General features: G+C 43.8%; 1 protein-coding gene across 6 annotated transcripts; it reads right to left on the bottom strand.

The window, feature by feature from the left end:
- Positions 1–1,218: 1,218 nt before the first annotated feature.
- On the bottom strand, positions 1,219–20,464 carry LOC125318775 (norrin cystine knot growth factor NDP). 6 transcript variants are annotated; one of them, XM_048289722.1, is made up of 5 exons: positions 20,116–20,464; positions 19,028–19,340; positions 9,855–9,911; positions 8,835–9,189; positions 1,219–2,034 (listed from the first exon to the last, which is right to left on the bottom strand). In XM_048289722.1, the coding sequence occupies exons 4-5, from the start codon at positions 9,051–9,053 to the stop codon at positions 1,807–1,809; spliced, it is 447 nt and encodes a 148-aa protein (XP_048145679.1). In that variant the 5' UTR covers positions 9,054–9,189; positions 9,855–9,911; positions 19,028–19,340; positions 20,116–20,464; the 3' UTR covers positions 1,219–1,806. The 6 variants fall into 6 exon arrangements, with proteins under 6 accessions (XP_048145679.1, XP_048145666.1, XP_048145662.1 ...); XM_048289709.1 differs by having other exon boundaries at positions 8,835–9,181; positions 9,851–9,911; XM_048289705.1 differs by having other exon boundaries at positions 9,851–9,911.
- Positions 20,465–25,500: the final 5,036 nt, after the last annotated feature.

Consider the following 25,500-nt stretch of genomic DNA (forward strand, 5'->3'; position numbering starts at 1 on the left):
ACTCAGCTTCTGGGGGTTGGGTTCACCCTTTTTTTTTGCCCACAGCTCTGTGTCATTGAAAAATGACCATCTCCAAGTCACCTTCAGAAGACGTAGACAGTTCTTCCCATGTATCACAAACCTCTCTAACTGGTGTCCGTGGTCATATCTGTCCCCCCCCCATGGCTTTCCACTTCTTACTGCCATCCTACTCCAGAGTTTGGCTTGCAAGGCCAGTGTCTGTCACCTCTGCCTTCACACCCCATACGCATTCATCATGAGGCAAAGGAATTAGGCTTTGCCTGAGCAGCCACAGTAACTCCTGTTGCTGTGCTCTGTCAGACCTTGGGGATTCCCTGTCACACACAGCAGTGTGCATCCTCCAGCTGCTGTGGATAGCATCTGCTGCAGATGAACTGGGTGGAGTTGAACAGATGGGCTGAACTCTGTTCTTGGAAAAGACTTTCCCTCCTTACCATGGGACCCTGCCAGACATTGCTGTGCATGGGAGCCAATCCTGTCTATCCCAGACAATAACTGTGGGATTGTGCTCATGGGTGCTACTGACCCTGAATTCTTACACAGCAAAGATGCTCTCAACACTCTCATGACTTCTACCAAAACGATGGCTCAGCCAGGTTTCTGTGAACAGCACAGACATGCTGCGGGCTGACTGCATATACTGCCATTTAATAAGATAAGAATTGTAATATGAGAGAAGAACACTTATGTTGTTTCCTTGCAGTCACAAGAGACTGTGAGTGAACCTTCCTAAAACCTCATGTTAATGGAGGAGGAACAGAGTTTCTCAGCAAATACCAAACACCATGCCCAAACTTTGGATCTCCTGTTGCTTTGAGATTTAGGATTTGGGGATTGCCTGTCTTTAAAAAGCAAAATGGTATTTGCTCAATGGCCTAAGAGCTATACATGAAAATAAGTCCTAGGTTTAGTCATCATTCTGGTGGCTCTGGTTCTGTACATCAACAGGTCTACTCAAGTTAAGAAATTACTCCATTTAGTATGTGGCATTTTAATATTTGATGAGTTTTTAGCTTTTGAATAATGGCTTTTGTGACAGACATGGTGTGTCACACTTACAGGCTTTTAGAAGGGAATAGTGAGCCTCATGACTTTTCCCTTCCCAAGAGTTTCTCAGCCACTGAACTCTGATGACACAGGGTTCAAATAATTGTTTCAGCTAGGCTGGGTATTCCAAGCATGGCATTTCATATCCAGTTCACTTTTCAATGGTTTATTTGTAATTTCTGCTAAACCACAGTTAAAGTTATCCAGCATTTGGCCACTAGGTCAGTAACAGATGACCCTTGCCAACAGCACAGTTTGCTTTGAAGGCCAGTATAACTAGAAAACTGAGAATAAATTGATAGGTTAAGAGGTTGTCTGTGGGAACTGATGCCCATCCTCTGTCCAAATGTCAGCTTCCAGACTGCAGTGCTGATACCTGGCTGACCTTCTTCTCTGTTCCCCTGCTGCCCACGGCCTAAAGTAAAAGCACCTCTCTGTAGTCAGAGCTCAGTCAGAAAAAGAAGAAACTCTCAAAAATATCCTTTCATAAAAAAAGAAAGGCTTCTTAAAAACAAGTCCTCATGCTTTTGCCTTTGTCACAGCCCACACTGTGGTACCAGCACCCTCCAGCAACCCAGGATATTTTGTACTTCTGCTCTCAGATTCAATCCAGCCTGGTTAGTCCTGTCCTCGCTGCAATTGTGTGCTTGGAGCACGGGCCTGACCTAGGATTGTTTCTTGGGAGTCTTCCCCAACAGCAGCACCCCCTCGTCCCCCGTCTGCTGTGCCCCTTGGTCCCTAGGAGTTGCACTCCTCGCAGTGGCAGGAGAGGATGTAGCGGTAGGTGGCCGTGAGCCGCATGCCCCCCGAGCACCGCAGCCTCATGGCCTTCAGCTTGGAGGTCTGGGGCCGGCAGCAGTGGCAGGTGGAGCGGAAGGGCTGCTTCAGGACGGTGCTGAAGGAAACCATCGGCTCCGAGCGCGAGGTCTGGCTGCAGCGGCCTTCACAGCGAGCCAGCAGCACCATCTGTGAAAGAAAACACTCAGGTTAGGGAAAGTGTCCCCAGCACACAGCTGACACCAGCAGGTGGGAGCCTCCTTCCAGCCTGGCTGGGGTTTTGTCACTGCATCCCAGCCCCACACCGTGCTTTGCCCCTGCGCTGTGTCTGAGAGAGTGGAGGAGATAATGTGGGCAGGAGGAAAAGCAAGGCTCCTCCTGAAGTCCCTGGCACTGACACCAGCAAGGACTGCAGGACCTGGACTGACCTCAGGGCCCCGAATGATCACAGCCAGCCCTGCTTTCCAGACACTGTGACCACAACTGCGAGTTGCTGACCCCAGATTTGTAGCAGCCAAGCCCTTAAATCATCAGCCAGACTGATACTTTGATTGGGTATTTACCAGTGTTTTGAGTATATACACCAGTGATCAGCAGAACTGGTTCTCAGGGACAGCAAAATGTCCAAGTTCTTTGATATTATGAGCATGCAAAGCAGAAATATAAAGAAGTATGTTTCTAGCTCAGCCCTTTGATAAAGATCACCTTGAACATGTATTTGCAATTATATGTGTATCTATATATCATTGCATCAGTTGTATCTATATAACATGCACTGCATAGCATAAGGCAGTAAAAATGTAAGAAAAGTTGAATAGGTTGCCAAACATGAGGGTTGACTCATGAGATTTCCCAAAAGCAGTGCAGCTCCTTGTTTCTTCTTCTGAGTTCACCATGTGAGCTGTGACCAGAACAAGGTAACTTGCACAATGGGAGTCACTAAGGAAGGCAAGTCCATGGTCAGTCACCTATTCCCCAAAAACCCCTTGTTGAGCAGAGATGGATAGAGCATTAAGAACTACATAAATCTTGGAAAGGACCCTCTAAAGCTCAGCAAATGATGTGCTGGAAACAGCTGTTACCACCTTGATAACGGGTGTTGTAAAAGTTTGAACAGACTTATACTTTCATGGGAACGGAAATATTAAATCCATGTCAGCTAATTATCCTTAACCAACACAAACTTCAATATCAGCTTATTATATCATCTAAAGCAGGCAGTAAAACAGTTGCAAGTCTTTCCTATGACCACGGGAGAACATTACATTTTAACCATGCTGCACATATCTCATGGCTTTTTTCCAGACAATCTGAAAACAGCAAATATTTTACAGTGTTAAACCTTTTTGGGCTTCTTTCTCTACAGAAGCTCAACTGGCTGCAAATCTCTAAGTCATGCAAGCAGGTACATCGAATGTTTAATTTTCTCTTCAGTCAGAGTCATAAGGAAAGATGAGATAAAAGAGAGAGAGAATATTCCTGAAATCAAGTAGGAAATGCCAGCACTGTCTGCATCCATGGGAAAGGTTCTGATCATCCATTGTGCAGTGCTTAAAAATGACTCTTCCAAGAGCACTTACATGCTAAATGTTTTGCTTGAAAATGTATTAATGTATTGATATACTAGTGACTACACTTCCAGTCAATAGAGGTCACAAGGAAGATGTCTTCGTGAACTGATGACCTGTGCTTGGGACCATCTTGCTTCTTAGTTAAATTAAGAGATGGGTTCTTGTTGCTCTCTGACAAATTTGCCATCTTTTAAGATTTGTAGCATAAATTTATGGTATCCTTCCTGTGGTACTGCATATTCCTACATAAATTAACTTCAGCTGTGGGAAGGAAATTTCAGTGTATGGTTGAGTCACACCCAAGCTTTAGACCTATCAGCTCTGTCAAGCTCCTTAATAGCAGTGCCTTTAGTGTATAGAGAACATGAAAGGGACAATCACTACAGTGCTGTCACCCCATTACTCACAGATAAAGATCCACTTTTTTCCCCTTGGTAAACAAAACTCACTTCCCAGACAGGCAGCTGGTGAAGGTGTCTAATTAGATACCAGCTATGCAGGTATCTAATCCTGCCTGTATTGCAAAGGAAAGGAGCAGATTGAGACATTTAACCCAGTTAGTTTTCTTCCCAGCATCTTGACACCTCTTGTTAGGTCCCCTGCTTTGACCAGTTCACCAGACTGTGTGTTACAGGCTGTTCCCAAACATTTGGCTGAATCACAGAGTTAACTGGGTTGGAAAAGACCTTTGAGATCATCACCTATAAATTTTGGAGGTGAAGAGCAATCCATCAGCACCTGACAACTCTTTAAAGGCTTCAAAGACAACAGAGCTGAACTCTCCTCTGGAGTGGTACAGGGGGATGTGCAACAGCCAGAAATTCCTTTTTGGGAGGTTCAGAGTCCCTAAAGTCCCTTCCAACCAATCATTTCTATGATTTCAGCCCAAATGTGACAGCACACATTGCTGTATGTTGGGGCTGACTTCTGGCGGTTGATGCTTCTGGAGCTGGAAAAATCAGTCACTTTCTGGTACTGTTACCCTAAGAATTTTTATGGCACACATCTGCTCCTGTATCTGCAGGTACTTTCAGAAATGCCAATAAAACTAAAACAAGCCCTCAAGAAACTGGCAGGACTAGAGAAGAGTTGTCCAGAGTAATTATGGGGTAGAATTATCTGATGTGCCAATATGTCTGTCTGAATATATTTCTCATAAACAGCTGGCTTCCTTATGCAAACCCAGCCAATATTTAGTCAATGTGCCAGTGTATTTATAATTTATAATTTACAATTTATAAATTCTAAGCCTTGTCTTTAAAGACTTGCTTTAGTCTGAGGAGGCTCTAATTTTAATCTGCAATTTTTCTGGCTACTTAGTTTTTCATAAGATTAAGGTCAGTATTTATATAATGTAGAATCACACAGTGTTGGTTTTATACCTTGTTTTTGGATGACAGTGTAAACTCTTACAAATGGCACAAACCCAAGGTTATCAAGTTGAAGTTTTAGGCTAAAAATAATATCAAATTTTCCATTTTCATAGCTTTCTAACCTTCCGGGCTATGAAGGTTTTGTCCTAACCAAAATTTTCCTTCCTCTTCATAAATCCAGAACAGCACCAGTGGATTTTGACAGGTGTGCAAATGAGCTGGAAATAGCATGTACTTTGAAAGCTTTGCTTTGCCTTTTAATCAATTGCACCAGCTGCTTATTGCTTTGTGTACTATAGTGCAATAGAGATTATCACCTAAATAACTAGTAATGCCATGATGGCATAGCACAATAATGCAGTGGGTGTGTATATATAGTAAAAACGTGGGTATTTTATAACCTGACACCTCTTGGCCCCCCTTGAGCCCTGCACATGTGAGTTTGTGCATGTCACCTTGCAGGGCTGGATCCAGAAGCACAGTGTCCTACCACAAGGGAACCACATGGGTCTATGAGCAGCTAGGGAAGAATATTATTGTCATTATCATTATCACTATCATTATCAGTATTATTTAAAGTCAACTGTCTCATAGGTACAAAAGAGAGCAACCTGAATCTGAGGCAATATTTGACTCTGATCATTTGAGCTGTATTCTGGAAATCCAGAAGCTGTGAACTGGTTTTTGTAGTCCTTTTTCTTCACCTTCAGCAACAAGCTGAAGCCTGAAAGCAGATGGGCTGAGATGCCTGAGAACAGATTTTCACACAGTTCCTGTGGCCTGGCTGCAAGCAGACATTACTGAAAATCTCCTGAGCTACCTCGGGAGTAAATGTCTTCAAACATCTGCTGAATTTTTCTTCATCTGCTCCATGTCTCTCTGGCCTGGATTCTTGAGTGCGAGGCTGTCAGTGGTAGCACACTTCTGGCACATCTGGACGAAGCACTTGTGACAGTCAAAATTGGAATTTAGGAGTCTCTGGCAGCAGTGAGAGAACCCAGCACATCGATGGAGATCGATGGGTCTCCATGACAGAGGTCAGGGTAAATCCAATATAGTCAGGAAAGGTAATACCTCATGAACTGCTACAAACATTTCCTTGAAGACAAAGGAAAACACTGTTTTTCTGGAATAAATGGCCTTCTTCCACCTCTCTTTTGTGTCTCTTTTGTATGTTTTGTTACTATAATGGACTATGTTTCCAAAGGATTTGGAAAACTGTTTTCATCGTCTGCCTGAGGCCACAAGCAAAAGGGATTTTAATGATTAAATTATATTGGCTGGATGTTTACCAAAACTGCTTCCCATGTGGGTACAATTGGCAGCCTCCACAGAGAAGCACATAATGGTGGACATAATCCTTTTTCAACCAGGACAGACAGCAAACATAGTATGTCTTGCAATTTCTGAAGCCATTTTTAACTTCTGTAACTCTACGCTGCACCCAAAGGGAAAACATATGGAGTGAGAAAGGATATCTCAGTGAAACCAGTCTATCAACCCAAAAAAGGGCAAAGTCTCTGCTTGCCACTGTCAGTCCAGGCTTCCACAGTGGAAACTTGGTGGAAACAAGAGGTACCACAATTCCCACAGCTACTCCCGAGAACTTTCCATTTTTTGTCTTGGTTACATTTTATCACTATATATATATATAAACAGACATTGCATCTAGTTTCCATTAGCATGTCTAATATTCCTCTGTGTTTACATGCTAGATCCAGAACAGAAGCCATATGTCTACCAGGATGATTCAGATCCCCAAGACCTTAAAACAAAGCAAACAAACAAAAAAAAAGCTTGAATTAAGGAAGTTTTCTAGGAAATTATTTCACTTTGTATGGAAACTGTTTTCATTTTCCATTTCATGAGAAAGTCCATACAAATCACTGTACTGTTATAAAAGTGTTCTTGAAACCATTGTGGAATTTGGGAAGCCAAAAGATGTGATAATATTTTCAAACATGATTTCCATTAAAAGCTTGATTTAAAAAGAATCACTGACTTTTGTAGCCAGAATTGAGAATGTTTATGTCAACAACTTTTCCCTCAAAGCTCAGTTTTGAAATTATATGTTTTTCATTATGATGAAATCTAACCAAAATGTCCTCATTTCCATCAGCCCCACTCCTAAAGGCCTGATTGCTTTTTTGCTTTTCTATGTCATTGGGGATGATTAAAAAAGTGAATTGTTGATGGGTTCTTTTCCTTTTTTCCTTCCTTCTTTCCTTCCTTCCTTCCTTCCTTCCTTCCTTCCTTCCTTCCTTCCTTCCTTCCTTCCTTCCTTCCGAATTCCTTCCGAATTCCTTCCGAATTCCTTCCTTCCTCCCTCCCTCCCTCCCTCCCTTCCTCCCTTCCTCCCTTCTTCCCTCCCTCCCTGGTCTAACAGGTGATCAGAAACATGAAGAGAGGGGAGGACTGGTAGCACGCAGATACCAGTAAGCAAAAGCCATCCACACCACCCACACACCTACATTTTGTCACCTTTGCCTCTCGCTGGAGTCAACTGTGACAAAATCAATAGTGCACAAAGAGATGCACCTCTGCAGTTCTCTCTGATAATGCCAGATGTCTCCCACATGGTAAGAAAGTCTAGTCTAGGCTACAGGCAAATCAAAAGGCCTCTCCTGAATCTCAAATAATGTATGATTTTACTGTTTGGATTCAGAAGAAGTAGGGCAAAAGTCTCTGGGCTCCCACTGCTGTGAATCAGGCATGGTTGTGCAAAGCCAGGCAGACAGCTCTGCTGAGAGAACAGTGTAAGGCAGCCCAGAGCAGAGCAGGGCTCCCTGTGTGCAATTCTGAGGCTGTCAGCTCCTCTCTGTTGAGTAGGCACAGGACAAGCCCGGCTGTCCCAGTGCACAGCAGCTGTCCTGGTGCACAGAGCACCGAGTGGGTCTTAACTTGCTGTGGACACTTCTCTTTGTGCTTTATTTTAGGTTTTATGACCTGCAGCTACCTGTGGCATTCCCTCACCCCTGCACTGATTATGGGAAGCAAGGCAACTTGTTCTGCACACGAAGGCATCTGGGGGTGTCTGCAGCCAGTGCTGCATCCATCTCAACTCTGTAAGTCCTCTCTCCTTGTAAATGAATGCTCCCAGGATCCCTGCTGCTGGGGTTTGCCATCAGGCAGGCACCCCTCTTGTCCTAAACCCTGTCACACTTCGGCCTCCCATCACTCTCTTACCCAACACAGGGCTGGCAAAGGCACTGGTGCTGGCAGCTGTTCCCTTTCCTTAATCCAGGGATGTGAGCGCCTGAGGCAAAGCTGCTTCCCATGGGACAGAGGGATGGCCCCCTCATCTGAATGTACAGACTGTATTAACTCAGACAGAACAAATTAGGACAAGACAAAAGAGACCAGTAAGGATTTTCCCATTGTTTCTCCCAATTCTTTTTCTCCACATAATGAAATAAATGTCTGTAGGCTACATGCACAGGCTGCTAAACCATTTTGACACAAAACTTCTCAGGCTTGAAATCCCAAAGGAAAGTCAATCTTGTATTTCTATCTACTCCTAAGCCCTACAGTTACCATCCAAGTGTCATTCTGCAAGAAAAAAAAGGCTTCGAAAAGGGAGTGGGCAGGGAGAAAATAAACAATGTTCTTCACAACCTTGTTTAATTACCATTTTAGAGTTTGGTTCTTTATCTCAGTACTTCACTTATGGTAGCTATGAATTTACATGCTCCAGATTAAACACCCACTTGAAGGATGGGTGACTGGGGTGATCTAAACTCCCAAACTAGCCCATCTCCTTGGGACCATCAGCTGAGATCCCAAATGGGGTCCTTTGAAACTTTTAATTTACTGCATGTAAATTTTACCATCATCATGCATTTCTCCTTTTGAAAAGGTGAGAGTCAAGAGCCTTTATCTCCAGTCCCAGTTCTTATGTACACACAAGATGTCTCCACATCTGCATCCCCCTGCAGCTCGATTTTGGTGGATAAGAACTTAAGCAGAGAAAATCACCCAGAATGGCTCTTTTGAACAACTCTTCCCTCGCAGCATTGTGCTGTGAGGAGGTGAGGGGAGGCCTTACCTTGGAGCTGCACTTGTAGAGAGGGTGGCTGATGGAGTCGACGTAGTGGTGCCTCATACAGCGGCTGGGGTCGGAGTCGATCAGGAAGGAGCCGTCTGTTTTACTGTCTGTGTCTCCCATCATCACCAGCAGCGAGAGCATGGAAATTGAAGCCGCGAGTACATGATTTCCCATTGTCGAGGAACTTCTCGCTGGTAACAGCAGAGGGAGGTAGAGCATTAAAAACCCACCAAATTCTGGAAGCCAGTTCCTTTCCAGGATGGTGAGAAGTCTGGTTTAAGTGTCTGAGCTGTCATTCTTCTTCTCAGGTTGGAGTCTGCCGAAATTGTAATCCATCAAAGAAACTCCTGCCCAGCTGGAATAAAAGCAACGTAAATCACAATCCTGAGCAAAAAGACCTCTGGAGAAAATAGATATAAATAATATTAAGACACTCAGGACCTTTCCTAGCCAAAATACATGCTCTGAGTGAGCATCATTCCCAGAGCAGGTAGGGAATATGGCATTAAGGAAGGAGATGTCAAGGCCTTGTTACTTTTAGCACTGTTCTATCATTTCAGGGAGAACCTTTTGACTTTTAGCATCACAAGTGGTGCAGTGCCATTCTTTTCCACTTGGTGATGACCCTAATGTGTTCCCCTCAAAACTGGTGATTAGTAATACATCAGAAATTTCTGCAATTCGAAAGGACTCTGTATCCACTCAAAGTGCCAAAGAGGGGCAAAGCTTGGCTGCCTTCCACGTTACAGACGGGAATTTCTGGCCTAGATAGCACATGGAAAGGCTGGAGGCAGGCTGAGCTGTGGCTCTAGAGGCTGCCTGTCTCTGGTGTGCTGCAGGGACAAGGAACAGGATGGAGGGATGCTGAAGGTCCAAGCCCAGGCATGAAGAAAGTGGACCCCCAGAGAACTTGCTGAGCACCAACCTGCACTGCATGAGGAAATACCTGGGCCTCTGGCTGCCCTGCCCTCTGAGTACCAAACTCCCATGCACACACATGGACAGGCTTTACTTACTTACTTGTCAGGCAGCACTTGCTCAGTGTCAGCCTCTTCCCCACTAATTAAAGAGCAGCACCTGAAAAATAAATTTATTATTCCATAATATCCAAGGAATAAGTTTGTTTAGGTGGAGACATATGGCTATCTACCCAGGCATCTGGGTTTCTGGTTCATGTTGGAGATCAGAAGATTCCCTAGGGAAAAGGCAAAGGACAGCCCTTGAAACGCTGCCCAGAGCTTTGTGCCAGCAGGGGAAGGAGAATATCTCCCTCAGCTGCTTCTTCACAGTCCCTTGATCCTTCTCACAAAGCCCTTAGTCCCAACTGGGTGATTAATTTCGCTTTTACTACAAACAGATATAGCTTGAAAGAGCTGTGAATTATCCATCTAAACACAGCCCGATGAAGGATAGTCAAAGGATACTCATCAGTACAGTTAAAAGTGCAAAGATTTTCTGAAGGAACTTAGGATAAAACAGTTCCCTGCTCACAAAGAAATGCTCCGGCAGAGCCTCTTGAGTATTTAAAGAGCGGATGTGTGCCTTTATTGCCTTATACAAGCCTCTTTCAAAACTGTTTTCTGGTTTGCTGGCAGTCCTCTAAACTGACTGATGCTCATCTCCCAAACAGCCTCCCCACCAGAGTGCTTGATGATTTGTGTTCTGCTTTATAGACTCCTCCAGCACTTCTGTGAGAGGAGTGCCTAGCAGTGACAAACACTTCCAGAGTTCATCCAAGTTGGGATGGTGCTGATGTGACATCCGAAGTGTCATGCTGGGAAGAAATGTTATTAGGGATGCTCTGTGTGTTAGAGAGACAAAGATGCTCTGTGTATTAGACATTGTTGTTGTTCTTGCTTCAGGCTATTATCCGTGTGCTTAAGTAGGAGAGGAAAAATTATGTGACTGTGGATTTAAATGACAATACATTTTTTTCCCAGAGTCTGACATATGACCTGGTATATTTTCCTCAGCAAATGGGGTATTAAAAACATACTTTGCAATTTATGCATAAAAAACATATGCTTTTGCAATATAGAGAACTTAAACAAACAACATTAAACACTTAGGATCTCAGATATATTTATGCACAGCCTCATTCATGTCAATAAATATCCCTCCAAACATTTTAGCAGCATAGGAGAGAAATCTCTCGGTCATGGAAGCAGGGACAGACTCCCTCCCTGAAGTGAACTCTGCTACTCCAGTTCATGCAGATGATGCCCAAGGATTAGCTAACAGGAGGAGGGAGGCACTATTTTTTTCTCCATGTTTAACCTTTTACCTACATTCCTATTCTTTTTTATAAAGAGGCTGACCAAAACATGCTGCTTGGCAAGGTCTCCCTCCAACATAGTTTATCATTATTACACACCCAGTAATTCCCTCTCCGTCCAAATAAATTTACTTGATATTAGACGGTCTCATTTCATGTGATATTACACCCAGGGATCCCCATTTCCCATTCTCTCTGTCCCACTGTTAATTCTGTGCTTCTATATCTTTCCCTGGTTTTGATCAGTATGATTTAATACAGTGAGTGAAATCTGAAGTCCTGGCTCAGTTTTCAAAGGCTTATCTCCTTAGTTTTCTTCAGGAAATAATTGGATGACACAGAGTCTGCCTCATGAAAACACTCTGAGAAAGCTGGAAAGACACAGGGAAAAGTGTGAGAAAAGGAATATGGCTGTACCTTCTTCAGGATAAGCACAGTACAAAAAGTATTAACACTTCCACAGTCTTTAAAAATTGCCCTGACACTCTACTAACAAAGAAATGTAGCAGGCTTTGGTAACAATACTTTGAAAGAAGTAAAAAGTATCACATATTTATAAGAAAAAAGAGAGAAAACCACTGTGAATGTGATCCATCTCCTGTGAAATAGCTGGTTACTGTTCTTTGCAGACACACTGGCAAAATGTGTAGGTGTATCTCCTGACACACCTATGCGAAGTGTGCACCAACGTTTTTCAAGCACATATATGATATATAATATATATGGCAGAAAAAGTCTTAGAGGGACATTTAAACACATAGAAGTTAGGGTGTAGATTTTTAATTCTGTAAGAAAAAGTCAAAATATTTTCACTTAGGTATATCACCATGATGAGGTATGTTGCCGTGACATTTTCCATTTCCAGCTGTTGTTGTGCAATGGCATTTCACTTGAACTTAGCATTCTATTTTTTTTTAAGTTAAAAATTCCATTCCTTTTGAAATGCTGTCTGAAATTAAAAATAATTATATAATTATAGCACATGCTATCAGGATTGGCATAAGTAGTTTCCAGTCTATACTTCTGTCCAAAAAACAGAAGCAAATACAATTGTGATCATCAATCATCATTACAATGACATTTTGTTTCATTTGGAAAACATGCTTTTTTATTAAAATCAACAATTCCACAGAGAAATTTTGTTATTCTACTTCATCTGGTTTTTCCTCACTTTCTTTTCACGTAAAATCTGTGGTAGACAGCTCACCTGCCAAGCTAACAAAAAGGAAGCCTAAACCCTCCCTCTTTATGGCATCCTGTGAAGACAAAAATGCAAAGGTGACTTCATATCCTCAGGCTGAAAATTTGCTACAGAAATATATGGCCTAACAGTGGATGAAAATCACTAGTTCACGTTTTTCAGAATTCACTGAGATATAGGAGGTTTTGTTAGCTACAGGCTTAGTGCCCTTTCCATGTAACTAACTTTCAGGATTTCATACAGACATAACATACTAAAACTTGTTACAGCTGTTACCTAAAACTGCTACAGCTGTTAACCTAAAAACTTCAGGGAAAATAGAAGACATCCCAAAGAAAAACTATATTAACATACAGTCTAAGACTGTTCTACATGTGGACATATGGGCAGAGGTAGGGTTGTTTTTCCAACTCCACGTTCTTATTGACCGCTTTCTGAATAATGGAGATTTCTTATCATAGTTTTAATATCATTTAGAGAGTGGTGAAGATTAAAGTTTTGTTTTGCTTTAAGGACAGAAGAACATTCCATCATCTGGAATTATTTAGCCAGTCACTTTGTGAGAACATAAACAGAAATTCCCTTTTTGCTATGTATCTTGGAAAAAATAAGGAGCTGAGCAGTTCTCCAAAGGTCTATTGGATCTGCTCAGCTTTTACCCTGGAAGGTAGGAAGGGAGCAGTGGACAAGCTCATTTATGGTGTACTTCTAGTTAGTTGTTCCCTGAGCCCCCTGTGTTAGCCATGCATGTATGCTCAGCTTGGCCTTCATTTGCTGTGCATTTTCTGTGTTTGAGACTCCTGCTTGAAGATGAGGGCACAGTTTAAGTCACTCAATGCTTTTTATGTTTTGGAGGCTGCCAAAATCCCGTTAAAGTAGTGGTGTGTGTACATAACTTAAGCCTGGCCTTGCATGCTGTGCATATTTAGTAAACACAATTACTTGGATCCTACCATGTGGCTCCCTCACTCTGAATTTTATGTAAACAGAAGAGTTGCAAGACTACTCAGTTTCTCCAAACTCCAGACCTAAAAAAGTGTCACTAACCATGTATGTGTATATATATGGACATATGTGTAAATTCACTGTTGCTATTCTAACAAAAAAAAAAAAGCCACAAAGTTCTTCATGAGACCAAAATGGATTTCTGAAGAACTTTATCAAATTTAGAAAAGTTTAGATTTTCCAGGAAGATAAAGATTTGGGGGCTTCACTCTCCAAGATCTGGATTGGAGTGGAAACAACTGTGATGGGCAAATCATTCAGTCAGGCTCCACCAGGGTTTGTTCCGCAGGGTGAAATTCTCCACCGCCATGACAAGGGCAGCACGGTCTGTTCCCAAAGATCCTTTGGCACCCACAGCACTCAGGTGGCTTCCAGACCACGCAGCCATCCACACCATGCCTGGGAACAGCTTGGGAAGCACTGGGAGCTGTGGGACTGAATTGCACCAGTGACAATCTGAGCCATTCCAGAGGACAGTTCATCAAGTAGGAGAGACAACCTGAGATGAGATGCTGTGTCTGAGCCTGCTTTCTGTAGAACCACCTCAGAGTCTTTGTCAGTTCCAGTGTATCTTTTAGCTCTGTAAATAAATGCAATCATCTTCTTACCTAGCTGTTTTACTGTGGCCATTTCTTTTACAGAAGTGAAGGAGCTGGCCTCCTGTATATGCTGTCAAAAATCCTCACTCCACTCTGCAGCTGCCTGTCAAAACACCTGACAGAGCCACTGTGTGGCCATGTGGCAGCCAGGCAGCAGCAGGTGAACACAAGCAACCCCAGTTGTTTGAGAAATGCCTCCACACAGCATTTGAACAGGTTTCTTCCCATCCTGAGGCAGGGCAACTACCAAACCAAATATTTTGAGTGAGACCCTTACAGGTCTAAATAAGTGAATGTTCCCCCAAGGTCTCATTATGCTAAAGAGGGTTTGCTTGACTGACATCCAGCTGTGATGGAGCTTGTCCCCTTCCATGCCAAGGGAATGTCTTCATCCGTGGTACAGGAGCTCCATCCACCCATTACACAGCAGGGCAGTGTGTGCCAGCAAGGAGGGTACACGAACAACACACACCCCTGGCCAGAGCTGGCAGCAGCTGGTGGGGAAGAGGAGAGAGGAAGGAAAAAGGCAGTAAGAAGGAAAACAGGCTCAAAAGAAGGAAATTTAGGCCTCTTCATCTGGTAATCCATGGTAGAGAAGCCCATCTTCTGGTCCTACGAAGGCTGTGCTGTCCTACTGTGTGACTGCCAGTGACTGCAGGCATCGTCCCTCCAAACCCGAGAAGATAAAAGAGATGCTGCCTCTGAGCAGTCAGAAACGGCAAACCCACTGTTTACCAATATGGTAAATGAGAGAAACTCCTGCAAACCATTTTTTGCTGTGAGACTGCCTGAAGTTTTTTAATATTTCAGGAGAGGAATACCTGTGACTGTAAGCAGACTGAAAAAGAAAACATAGGAAGACCATGGCATGTGAAGCATAAGAAGCAACACAGCAATTGCAGCAAACATAATGGAAGCACCCTGGGAGCCTCAGCACTCATGGGATGAGCATAAACAGGACTGATTCCCCGGGCTTATTTAAGGCCCCAAAATTGTTCCCGCTGTGGCGACCTGGTGCGTGAGGTGGAACAAATCCAGCTGAATGGCACTTGAGCTGTCTGAACTTCCCTCTGCTTTTGAAGTTCCCAAGAATATTTCCAGCCCTTCAGGTAGTAGGAGAGGGGGAGCAGGAGGTGCCTTCCTGCTCGGTGGTTGAAATAACAAACTCCAGTGGGTACTGCAGGCTGGCATCCCGCCAGCAGACAGGCACAGGCCAACACGGAGAAAAGGGTTTAATACACTCGCACAGAATAACTGCTGGGGGACAAAAGAGTGCTTGTATTTTTATTCTTTCCTTTTCCTGCTTCCAGGGAGCTTTAAATAGATTGATTAGGGGCATGCATGGGATATCTCTCTAATGAGGGAGTAGAGCCATTTAATAGCAAGGTGATGCCAGCCTTGGATTCTTTTTTTATTCTTGTATGTCTCACTGAATATCAGAGTAGTCATGGTCTTGAGTCTCAGACAGCAGAGGAATACAATTTTCCACTTGGTCATCCATCCAGAGGGTGCTGGATGGGATTACTCCTCGGTGAAGCACCAGGTGCAGAGCTGAGCAGTCTAGGGCTGCCCATCCCTCTCAGGAGGCAAAGCAGGAAGGGTGGCTGCTGGCTACAGTGCAAATGTTCCCAGCCAAGCATTAGCTATAGGATTTGCTTCAGTAATTACCTCTACTTCAGTCTTATGACCCAACATGAGGCAAAATTACTCTTGGCCAAATTACAAGTTGCTGAGAGGTCTAGGGCATTCAGGCATGTGTCCTCTACCTGTTGGAGTGTGTTACAAGCAGGTGGGCAGTTTTTGTTCCCTGTCTTTTGCATATTTTCCAGAGAACTCAAAGGCCTGTAGTTATCAACAGATGCAGGAGTAGGAATGGGTCTTTCTATTCTTTAACACTAAGCAAACACATCCCTGCTGCTAGGACCAGCAGAGAGTGTTATGCATGCCGGAGACAGCACATGATTGAAGGGGATGTTCCCTCTCTTCTGACCCCAGGGGCAAAATCCTTTCCTCTTTTATACACAGGCAACATTCAGACCACCATCCATATACCTTATCCTCTGATAATTAGGGAACCTAAATATTTGGCCCATGGTAACAATTCTATGTCTTCTAACAAGCGGAGCAGCGTTCCCCTAGGTCCCACTCCCTTTCAGCCGTGCTGCTATGACAGCAATGTGATTGTCACTGCCATGGTATGCTTAACCTTTGCCAAACCAGAGCTGAGGCATTAACTCAGATCCTCAACCCACATGTCTTAAAGGGCAACATAACCTGTGCTGCCTCAGCCCGACACAGTCTGCAGCTCAGTAATAACAAGCACGAAAATGTGACAAGTGAGAGCGGTAACAATGATTGATGCAACTAGAAAAATAACAAAGAGAAGCTGAAAAATAGTAATGGGGAGGAGGAATTCCTGGGACCAGTGTCTCCATGGCACCAGCAGCCCCCTACTCTCACACCAGAAGAGAGGCTACACTCTCCTGTAGTAGAAGGGATCTTGATGCCACACAATGAAATTCCAGCAAACAGGACAAGGACTGATGGTGTCTGGAAGTGGTAGTGCCACTGCTACCCGGATAATAGTCTGAATTAGATTATGTGAGAAAAGGAGGAATATATAGACGACCAGCTGCTCAATGGCTTACTACAACCTTGCTTTTATTGTTCTGCTAAGTTAGAGGTGGGGCATCAGAGGGATTCCTAACATACCACTACTGAGAAATTTTAATATGTTCCACACTGACACATATAAAAAGGAAATAACAGCTGATCACAGCCAGCAGAGACTGCAACATCTCTTCATATGCATGCACAGAAGTGTGGTCAAAGTGGGGGGCTCTTGGCTGGGGCACCTGAGCTAACCTGACCCAACTAAACCTTTCTCCTGCCACTGAGTTCAGTTTCAGCAAAAGGACCGTCAAGTGTGAAGTCAGGCAGCAGAAAAAGAGGTGATCTGGACATGGCTGTTCACCCCATCCCAAGATACCAGGACATGGAGAAGGGCAGGGGAGCTGAGAGGCAGAACACCTAACACTGATGAAAAGAAACATGTGTTTACACAACCGACAATGATCCGGTGGAACAAGATATCGCAGAGGGCAAGAGTTTAGCTGGGCACAGCAAAAGGACCTGTTGTGTATGGGGGGGTTACAGCCACTAGGGTTTAATTTCTAAAGAGTTTTTGGAAGGGTTATAAACCCTCAGGTCTCTGAGAGTTCAGTGGATGGGGTTTGGGAAAATCCTTTGCCCCAGCAAGTTACCCCATAGCTGCAGCCACAGGGTCTGTGACTTTCTTTGATGTGGCCTCTTCCAGCCATGCTCCAAGAGGTGGATTGCTCAAATAACAGGGGGCTGTGGCACAGTCTCATGTAGCAAAACTTTTCTAAAACTCACAGGGACAATTCCCTCCTCATACTCAGAAGGACATTAGAGACAGAGGAATTTGTAATACTTGTAATACAACTATCAAATATTTATAATTGTAATTACAGTAATCATTGCGGGGGTGCAGAGAATTTTGTTTTCCTTCGGTTAAACAAATAATCCACCAGACAAGTTGCAAAAATGACTGTCTCAGTGGTTTCATGCAAGCTTTCACCACAGATAGTCAATTCTCTTCAAGTTCCAAGGACAACCTTGAGCACTTCCTAGTGCATCTGAGAGCAGACAAGCCAGGAAGGGAACAAAGTCAGCCCCAGGAGAAATGGGGAATGAAGCCAACCACAGGAGGACTCCCTGTCAAATAAGTCACAGCAGGCATCAGTGTGAGCTGCCAAGGAGGTGGCTTATTTCCCTCCCACCTGGGCAAGAGAGACTGCAGTCCTGGCAAGGCAAGAAGCCAAGAACATGCAAATGCTGTCACAAACCTCAAAGGTGCATAAGGGACAGTTCCAGTGGGGCAGATGGCTTTTGTGGGAAACAGCCATGCCTAAGGAGCTACCTAGGGTACTGCTACTGCAAACTCTACCCAAGACTGTCCATAACAAATATCCTGCTCTGCAAAGGCCAGTCTTCAGCATGCATTAATCTGACTGCACAGACCCAGGAAACCTACATGGGACACCTTCAGGTAGAGAAATGAGCCTGTAACTAATCATCAGCAGCCCCTAATTATACCCTGTCCCTAAATCAAATTGCATTTTATTTTGTTAGCTTGAAATACCTATTCCTTCCACATTTGTTTTTAACTGGAAAGTCTTAAAGCATTGTTTTATAATACAAAATAAGATTTCATTAGCAGCAAGGGCATATCAATGTATATATAAGTCACATTGGGAACCCCTGATTCAAGCTGGTAAGTAATTACTCACCAAAGAGTTCTGTTTAGGTCCAGGAAATTATTCATGTGTATAACTACTCACATATATGAGTAAGGTCCCACAGCATGAAAAAAAGTGAGCATCACTAGTAATTTAGAAGGAAGGGGGAAAAAATAAAAGGTAAATGTCCCAAATGTAGCTATTATATTCTTTTGAGGAGGGACAAATAATAGCACCATGATTATTACAGCCACATTTACTGACCCCACCAGGCAGCTGGGCTGCTTCTATTAGAAAATACCTTTGCAATAAAGTACTGATTTGAAGTGAGTTTTTCCCCACTGCTGGTTTTAAATAATCATTTGCCTTCAAGTGAGTTTGTCCTAATTCTGGTTTTAGAAAACCTTTTGCCAGTCCTTTTTCAACAGGCAGAGTTCCCACCTCTCAGCCACTGTTACAAAGCTTTAGGACCTGTAAGTAACATGTAGCATATAGGAAACATATTTTTCGTCTCTAAAGATCTGCAGAAACCTTAAGAAGTTACTTGCCATGCCATCTCTCCCAGGCAGAAACAAACAAGATGTGTTATGGGGAGGCTATAAGAGAAATTTCAATGAACTGCAGTGTAGGGTAGGAAATCTGCCTGGCAGTGCCACGAGAGTCAGTGCTCACACAGACACACACACATCTTGCAAATTCAGATTTGTCACAAGAAAATTGCCCCCCTCAGCACACACTTTGTGTGACACTGCAGCAGTAGCTAACCCCGTGCTGAGACTGGTCCTCTTTGTTACCCTGTTCTTTGCTGCTGGACCCATTCAATCGAACTTTCATAGGATGAATTCACTCACCTGAGTCCCCGCAGGGAGCCGGGGCTCTCCTCCTCAGCCGCGCTCTCTCGGGGCAGTGTCCGCTCCCGAGCCTCGCTGTGACACTACACTGACACTTGGCCACCGGGCTCACCGCAGGGAAATTCTTCTTTCGTCCCACAGAAACAGAGAACAGTCATGCTCGTGCCTCTGGCGCTGACACACAGGGAAACGATCTGCCGGGAACGGAGGAGAGCCTCCCTCTCCTTCAGCGGGCGGTCTGGGGTCGCGCAGCATCCTCCCGTGTTCGCTCCGGGCGGCACAGCCACGCCGCGCTGCGTGTCACGCCGGCCACCTACCAAATATACCCCGGGCGCTACAGCAAAGCACCGGGGCTTTCCTCGCAGCTCATAGCCAATAAAGAGTGTATGCTAAATCTGTCCTAATCCACAACCAGTGCTGTCCGGTCCATTGGAAAGCCTGGCGGAAGTTTGGATGAATAATAGTGTGCGAATTATGAGTGCTCCCGCGAAGCGTGAGACACAAAGCTAGAAATAAATATTGCTTTTTTTTTTTTTTTTTTTTTTTTTAATAAACATTAGAAACTGGTGTTTCAAATTATTCTGAGCATTCCAGCAGATGACTGGCAAGGGAACAGCAGGCGTAAGTTGTGATAAAAGTAAACAGCCCAACTTTAAAGTAGCAGGCTTGCCGGTGCTCATAGAGCCCTATCGTAGTGGGACAAAGAGGGTGCTGCCGATATGAGCGCTCTCTCGGTGAATTCAGGGCAGAGTCCAGCATGTCCATTCACTCCAGAGCCACACAGCTAGGACCAGCACAGAGCTGCAGACTGGAGCTCAGCGTGCTCACAAGAGTAGGTGTTTAACCAAGGTGCTCAAAAGCACCCTGGGCTACCTATTTGACCACATACAGGCAACCTTCAGACAGGAGATAAGGACACAATGATAAGGAGACACAGGGACTAGAGCTGTGTTGATTCAATTTAAGCACAGTTTAATTTAAAAAACAGTACAAGGAGAACATATCTTTGTCAGATAAAGAGATTAAGCACTCAGCTTAAGTCCACATAACACTCAAAATCTGTAGGAATCTCTTATTTGCATGCTTACCTCTGGAAAATGCACCAGTCCTTCCTTTCCTCGAACTCTTTGTAGAGCTAAGAAGAGGTCCTGTTACTTCCAAATGCTTTTGTTCTTCTGTCCCTCTGTCACATGGCTTGCCTTTTATATTTGCAACACACAAAAGTTAGGGCTGTTGTTTAAGAGAGAGAGGGAGAGCGAGGGAGAGAGGGGGAATGTCAAATGGAAAAGTGCCATTGCAGTCATATATCAATCAGGGCAGCAGCAGCAGCAGCAGCTCGCTGGCAAATGGGAATTCCACAGAAATGTGAAGCTCTTGTTATCTGAGAAATCACAAAACACCACCAGCCAAGCTCCCCTCTGCAGGGACTTCTTATTATTGGCAAGCCAGGAAATAGAAGGAAATGTAGGCGCTTTTTTGATTGCTGTTATTGTTTCAGATCTGGAGATAAGGACGCCGTGCCATGTGTAAGGCAGTGGAATATAAATCCTGAATCAAATTCCTTCCTGAACAAATGCACCATGTGCAAGATAAAGCAAACCACTGAGAAGCAAGATAATGGAGCTAAGTAAAGAATATTACAGTAATGATTTAAAGAATTTGATAACTGTTTGCACTCGGAAAATATCCACAGAAAAGCTACCTGCTCCCTGGATTACTCATTAATCTCCCTTTTTTTTCTGACCAGTTTTTCTTAGGCTTTTTTAACTGTGATTGATCTCAGGTATCCTCAATTCAAGCTGTGCTGCTTGACTACAATTGGTCGGCTGAGTCATCTGACATTCCCTGCCTCTCCAGTTGGGTAAGCAGGCGAGCATTTTCTGTATAAATATATGTCTGCAAATCTGCAATTTCCCTGCTTCAGACAACCTGTCCTGAAATTCTGAAGTTTCTGTCAAATAAACTCAGAAGTTTGGTCAGAGAAGAAAGCATTGTCTTTCTACTTTACACATCTTTGTCTGAAGAATGCCAAGTTTGAAAGTAGTTATCCTTAAAATCTTTTATAAAATGTTGTGATTTTATGCAAAAAAAAAAATAAAAATTCCCTGAGGGGCTGAAGGCAGGCTCTATCCACTGGAAAACCCCACTTGCAACAAGCACATCACAGCTCTGGATGCACCGAACTCTCTTCTCTGCAGAGGAGGGTGTTTCACTTCCCTGTGGAATGCCTCCTAGTCATCCTGCAGGATTATGGGAAGCACAGACCTAAGCTGGTTAATTAAAAAATAGGCAACATAGCTGGCCATTCACAAGATGGATCTGTTCAGAGGCACTGGCCAGCAGATGGACAGGGTTCTGTGTCGATTGTGTTTGAACTCTAAAGGAAAGTTGGTATTTGATGGATGATGTTATTAGCTAAATGTCTTATGTGGTATAAGATCAAAGAACAGGTGGGAATTATGCCTTAAAAATAGAATATTTTAAAAGGGGAATGGCTTTTAGATGAGTAAGCATCATGGAAACAATAAAGGAGACTTTCTTTGGCTTGCTTTGCTGCACAGCCAGGTTTGACTGGTGGGATAAACAAACGACCCACTTAGGACTGAAATTCTTAGGATGTGAGTTTTGCTGCATATTCTTCCCTTCATATTCAGTGTTTACATTGTTTTTCCCCTTATGTCAACCTTGTGTTTCTCTCCCTGACCAAGTGTGTCCCAGCTCTCTGTTTGCTCACAGATGCCACCGTGGTCACCCAGGGTGGGTGGTGGCAAAGCTCAGCAGCAGCTTCGCCTTGCTGCAACCACAGACTGAGACTGCTGCTCTGGCACTGCACTCACTTTAAACAGAGAGATCACACACAGCAATCTTTTTTAATTTAGCCAACACCCTCCTTTAAAATGAAGGCTATTGGCCCTTTGGTCATTGTACTGCTGTGTTGTCTGTCTTTTTCCACTGGCAAGAAAGTGATTTACATACTCCATTTCCTTGCACCAAGAACCTATCACGTGCAAGACAAAGTAGCTCCTGGATGAAAACCTCCAGGAGACAGCGGATATCCTACTCATGGTCCTCACCATGAAAATGATGCGTTAGGTTTGTTTTACTGGCACTGTTTAGGTTTTTTATCTTTGTGTCATCTGCAGGTGACAATATCTGTATTAATTTTTTGTTGGGTGCTAAGCATACTCAACAATTATCAATAATTCCTCAAACAGTGGTATTTTTGAGATGTAGTGCTCAGCAATTTGCTACCACAACATAAATTCCTAGTACAGGAAAATCAGCAAAAGGGATTTTCAATATTTTTATCTTCAGCTTCCAGGCTCTGTTTGGCAGCCAGTGGAAGTTAATCAGCAATTAATTGACTGCACAGCCTGGTGACTTATAAACTGACACTCTCATTTGTGGCCTTCTGAATGAACTTGCACATGATCACAAGCACAAAAGTAGAAATATCTAATGTAGCCTCCCCCCACCTCAAGAACACTGTGGCCCATAACTTTTTCATAGCTGTTCATAAATCTTTAGCCTCTCTCAAACGCTCTGACTTAATCCCACCCATAAAACCAGACATTTTGAAGAAACAAAAGCAGAAAGTACAGGAGCTCGGAGCTCAGTTTTCAAAGACCACTAGACATCTGAGATGACCCCAGATACAAGATAATATTTACAGAAGTCTAAGGTGTTCTTCTGCCATCAGTTCTGACCTGAGTTCCCTTCAAAAGAAGTTTATCTCACTTACAAGTACTTGCCTGAAAACTAAGTTTAGGCTCTTCCAGCAGCAAATGTAGAGTTTCCATTCCAAATTACTTTCAGTACAGGCCCAATTCAGATTGGCATCAATAGCAATTTTTCTCTCTGTGAACAACCACAGATATTCTGCTGACTCAGTTGAACTAAACATGTATATTTTTTTTAATAGAGAAATCAGGTGACATAAATCCCTCCTTGAAGTCTCGGGATGTAATTTTGAAGAGATGGAGATCCACTCCTGCATGGAGTTCTACCAACCTCCCTAGTTCAATCCCCATAAAATGCAGTGAAGATCTGCAACCCTATTCCTTATTCCACCATCACCATATGACCTACTAGACTCGTGTTTGTCCTCAGAATAGCATTGGAACCATTACCTGCAGTTCAGGGGGACCCAAATGTTTGCTCTGTTGGCATCATCAATCTCCATGTTCCTTCTTCAAAGGACGAGGATTTCGCCTTTCCATCATGCATGTCTTGTGAAATGCATTCAGACTCGTGTGGCGAGCTCTTAACCCATTGCTTTTCCTATTTCACATGGTTCTCCCACAGCTCCCTGCCCTAAGCCTGGCCACTCCCTCGGGCTCTCCCCATTGGTTCCCATGCCCCAACCCCGCCCAGGGAACGCCCCTGGGTCCCTGACAAAACCCCCCTGTGCTCGAATCACGAGGTCTCTCTGCCTCTGGGGATTGCGGGGACAAGATGTGAATAAAGTCCTCTCAAGCCCTCATGGGAGACCCTTCTCACCTCCTTCATCATCACTGGTTGTAACGCTGCTAGCTGCCGGAGCAAGATTGTGGGATCGTCTGAGATGGACTACAGGATGTGACCGGGTCGCGTTGCCCTAAGAAATCTCGCTGAGCTCCCAGGAAGCTACAGCCTGCTAAGCAAAATCTAGTGGTTACAACACTCATGCAGAAAACTCAATGTTTCATTTTCATCTTAGGGATTTCCCAGTGCTGCCACTCTCTAGTCTCCCCCAGGCAATTTTTACATTCTGAGACAGCAGGTAACAGACCTCCAAATCATCAAACATGCTGTCAGAACAGGCATTGCTTGGTATCTGTGCTGGTTGTGTCTGCAATGACCAGAAAAGGAGTACAAATGCAAGGACAACCTTTAAATGTAGATACACACTCACACACAGACATAAACATTGCACCCTTTTGCTGCAAGCAGTTAGAGGGAGTGGGATGCACAGGAATGCAGTTCAGGGAAAGGCCATGCTTTGTTCCATTATTGAATTGATGAAGGAGGGTTTATATTTGGGGATTGGCCAGCAGTATTCCTCTCATAGTTGGGAATGTAGGAGGAACTGAAAGCATTGTAATGGCAGTCTGCAGCAACAAAAAATGTAATACTTATATAATGAATTTCCACTTTGTATGAGGTACCCAGAATTCTTACAGGAAATATTTTCTATCATTTTAAAAATAGAAATAAATATTAGGCAAATAATACTGCCGATAAATAAAACTACACAACCACATACAGCAATGCAGGAGCAGGTGGCACAAAAGTCTGTTAATGGTTTTTGTCTCTTCTTTCTCCCCATGGTGTTTTATCTCAGATTTGTTATGCCAGGATATTTAAATACCTAAACACACATAATCTTCTGTAACCTAAGTGGGTCTCTTCTTTCAATGTTTGTATGTATTAATCAATGTGTGTTGTTAAGAAACTGTAAATGGAAATGTTTATTCAGTTATTTACACAAATAACATTATTACAGCAAGGCTAGGGGATAAGGCTGCTATGGTGAAGACTGTGAAAATTTGGTCTAAACTACATGGTTATTAGTTTTAAGATAGAATTCAGAAAGACATATTGTCTGTGGACAATACTTAGCCTTCAGTCTGACTTGAAAATGCAGCTGCAGAAGGACCAGAAGTTGGTGTCCCCCTGGCTCCCTCAGCAGGAAGAAGCAGTTGGTCAGGTAGAGTTCCTCTGAGGTGTGCTGCCCGCAAGGCACAAATCACTGTGGACTATCAGTGCTTTAAAAAGGCAAGCTGAGGAGCCTGACAATAAAAGGAATGTCCCAAGGGGAGATCTTGGATGAACAACATCTTGGACATGTCTGGGGGAGGCGGGTGATGCTCTGGCACAGGAAGGTTTTCATGAGTGATCTGGGCACACAAAGTCACAGCCTTGAGCTCAGTCACAGCCAGGCTGCCCTGCACTCACCCAGAGCCCCAAGGACAGTTCATACAGGACAAGTGAAGAAGCCTGCATTCCTACACATTTTTACCCTATGTCCCTCATGGTTACCCACTCAGGTTTTTCCCCTACATAACCATCAGCTCCTTGATCCCCACATCCCTTGATTATGCATAGTTAAACTCTTTGCCCTTTGCTCCCTCCCACAAATTTTTCAACCATTTTTAAAGCCCCTACAAGACTGCTGGCTGAGCAAGGGGCAGCACACCCTCACTGGATAGCAAACACGTGCTGTGCTTCCTCAGGCTGCAAACTGTGGATGCTTTGGTTTCCCTTTGCAGAACAGCAATAGGATGCAACATTCCCGCCTAAGCACCACACCTCCTCACATGTCCAAGAAATTGTCCAGAAACTTAGTTTTCTCTGTGACATCTCAGCCTTGCTGTTGAAATTGATTGAATTTGAGCAGCTGGATGAAAAGCTGCAGGGAGACACTAACATCAGGGCCAAGAGACAAAAGGCAACTCAAGTCTATGAGAAACTCAAAAACAAGAGAGTAAAAA

The sequence above is a fragment of the Corvus hawaiiensis genome, chromosome 2, assembly GCF_020740725.1.
Source record: "Corvus hawaiiensis isolate bCorHaw1 chromosome 2, bCorHaw1.pri.cur, whole genome shotgun sequence".
NCBI lineage: Eukaryota > Metazoa > Chordata > Aves > Passeriformes > Corvidae > Corvus > Corvus hawaiiensis.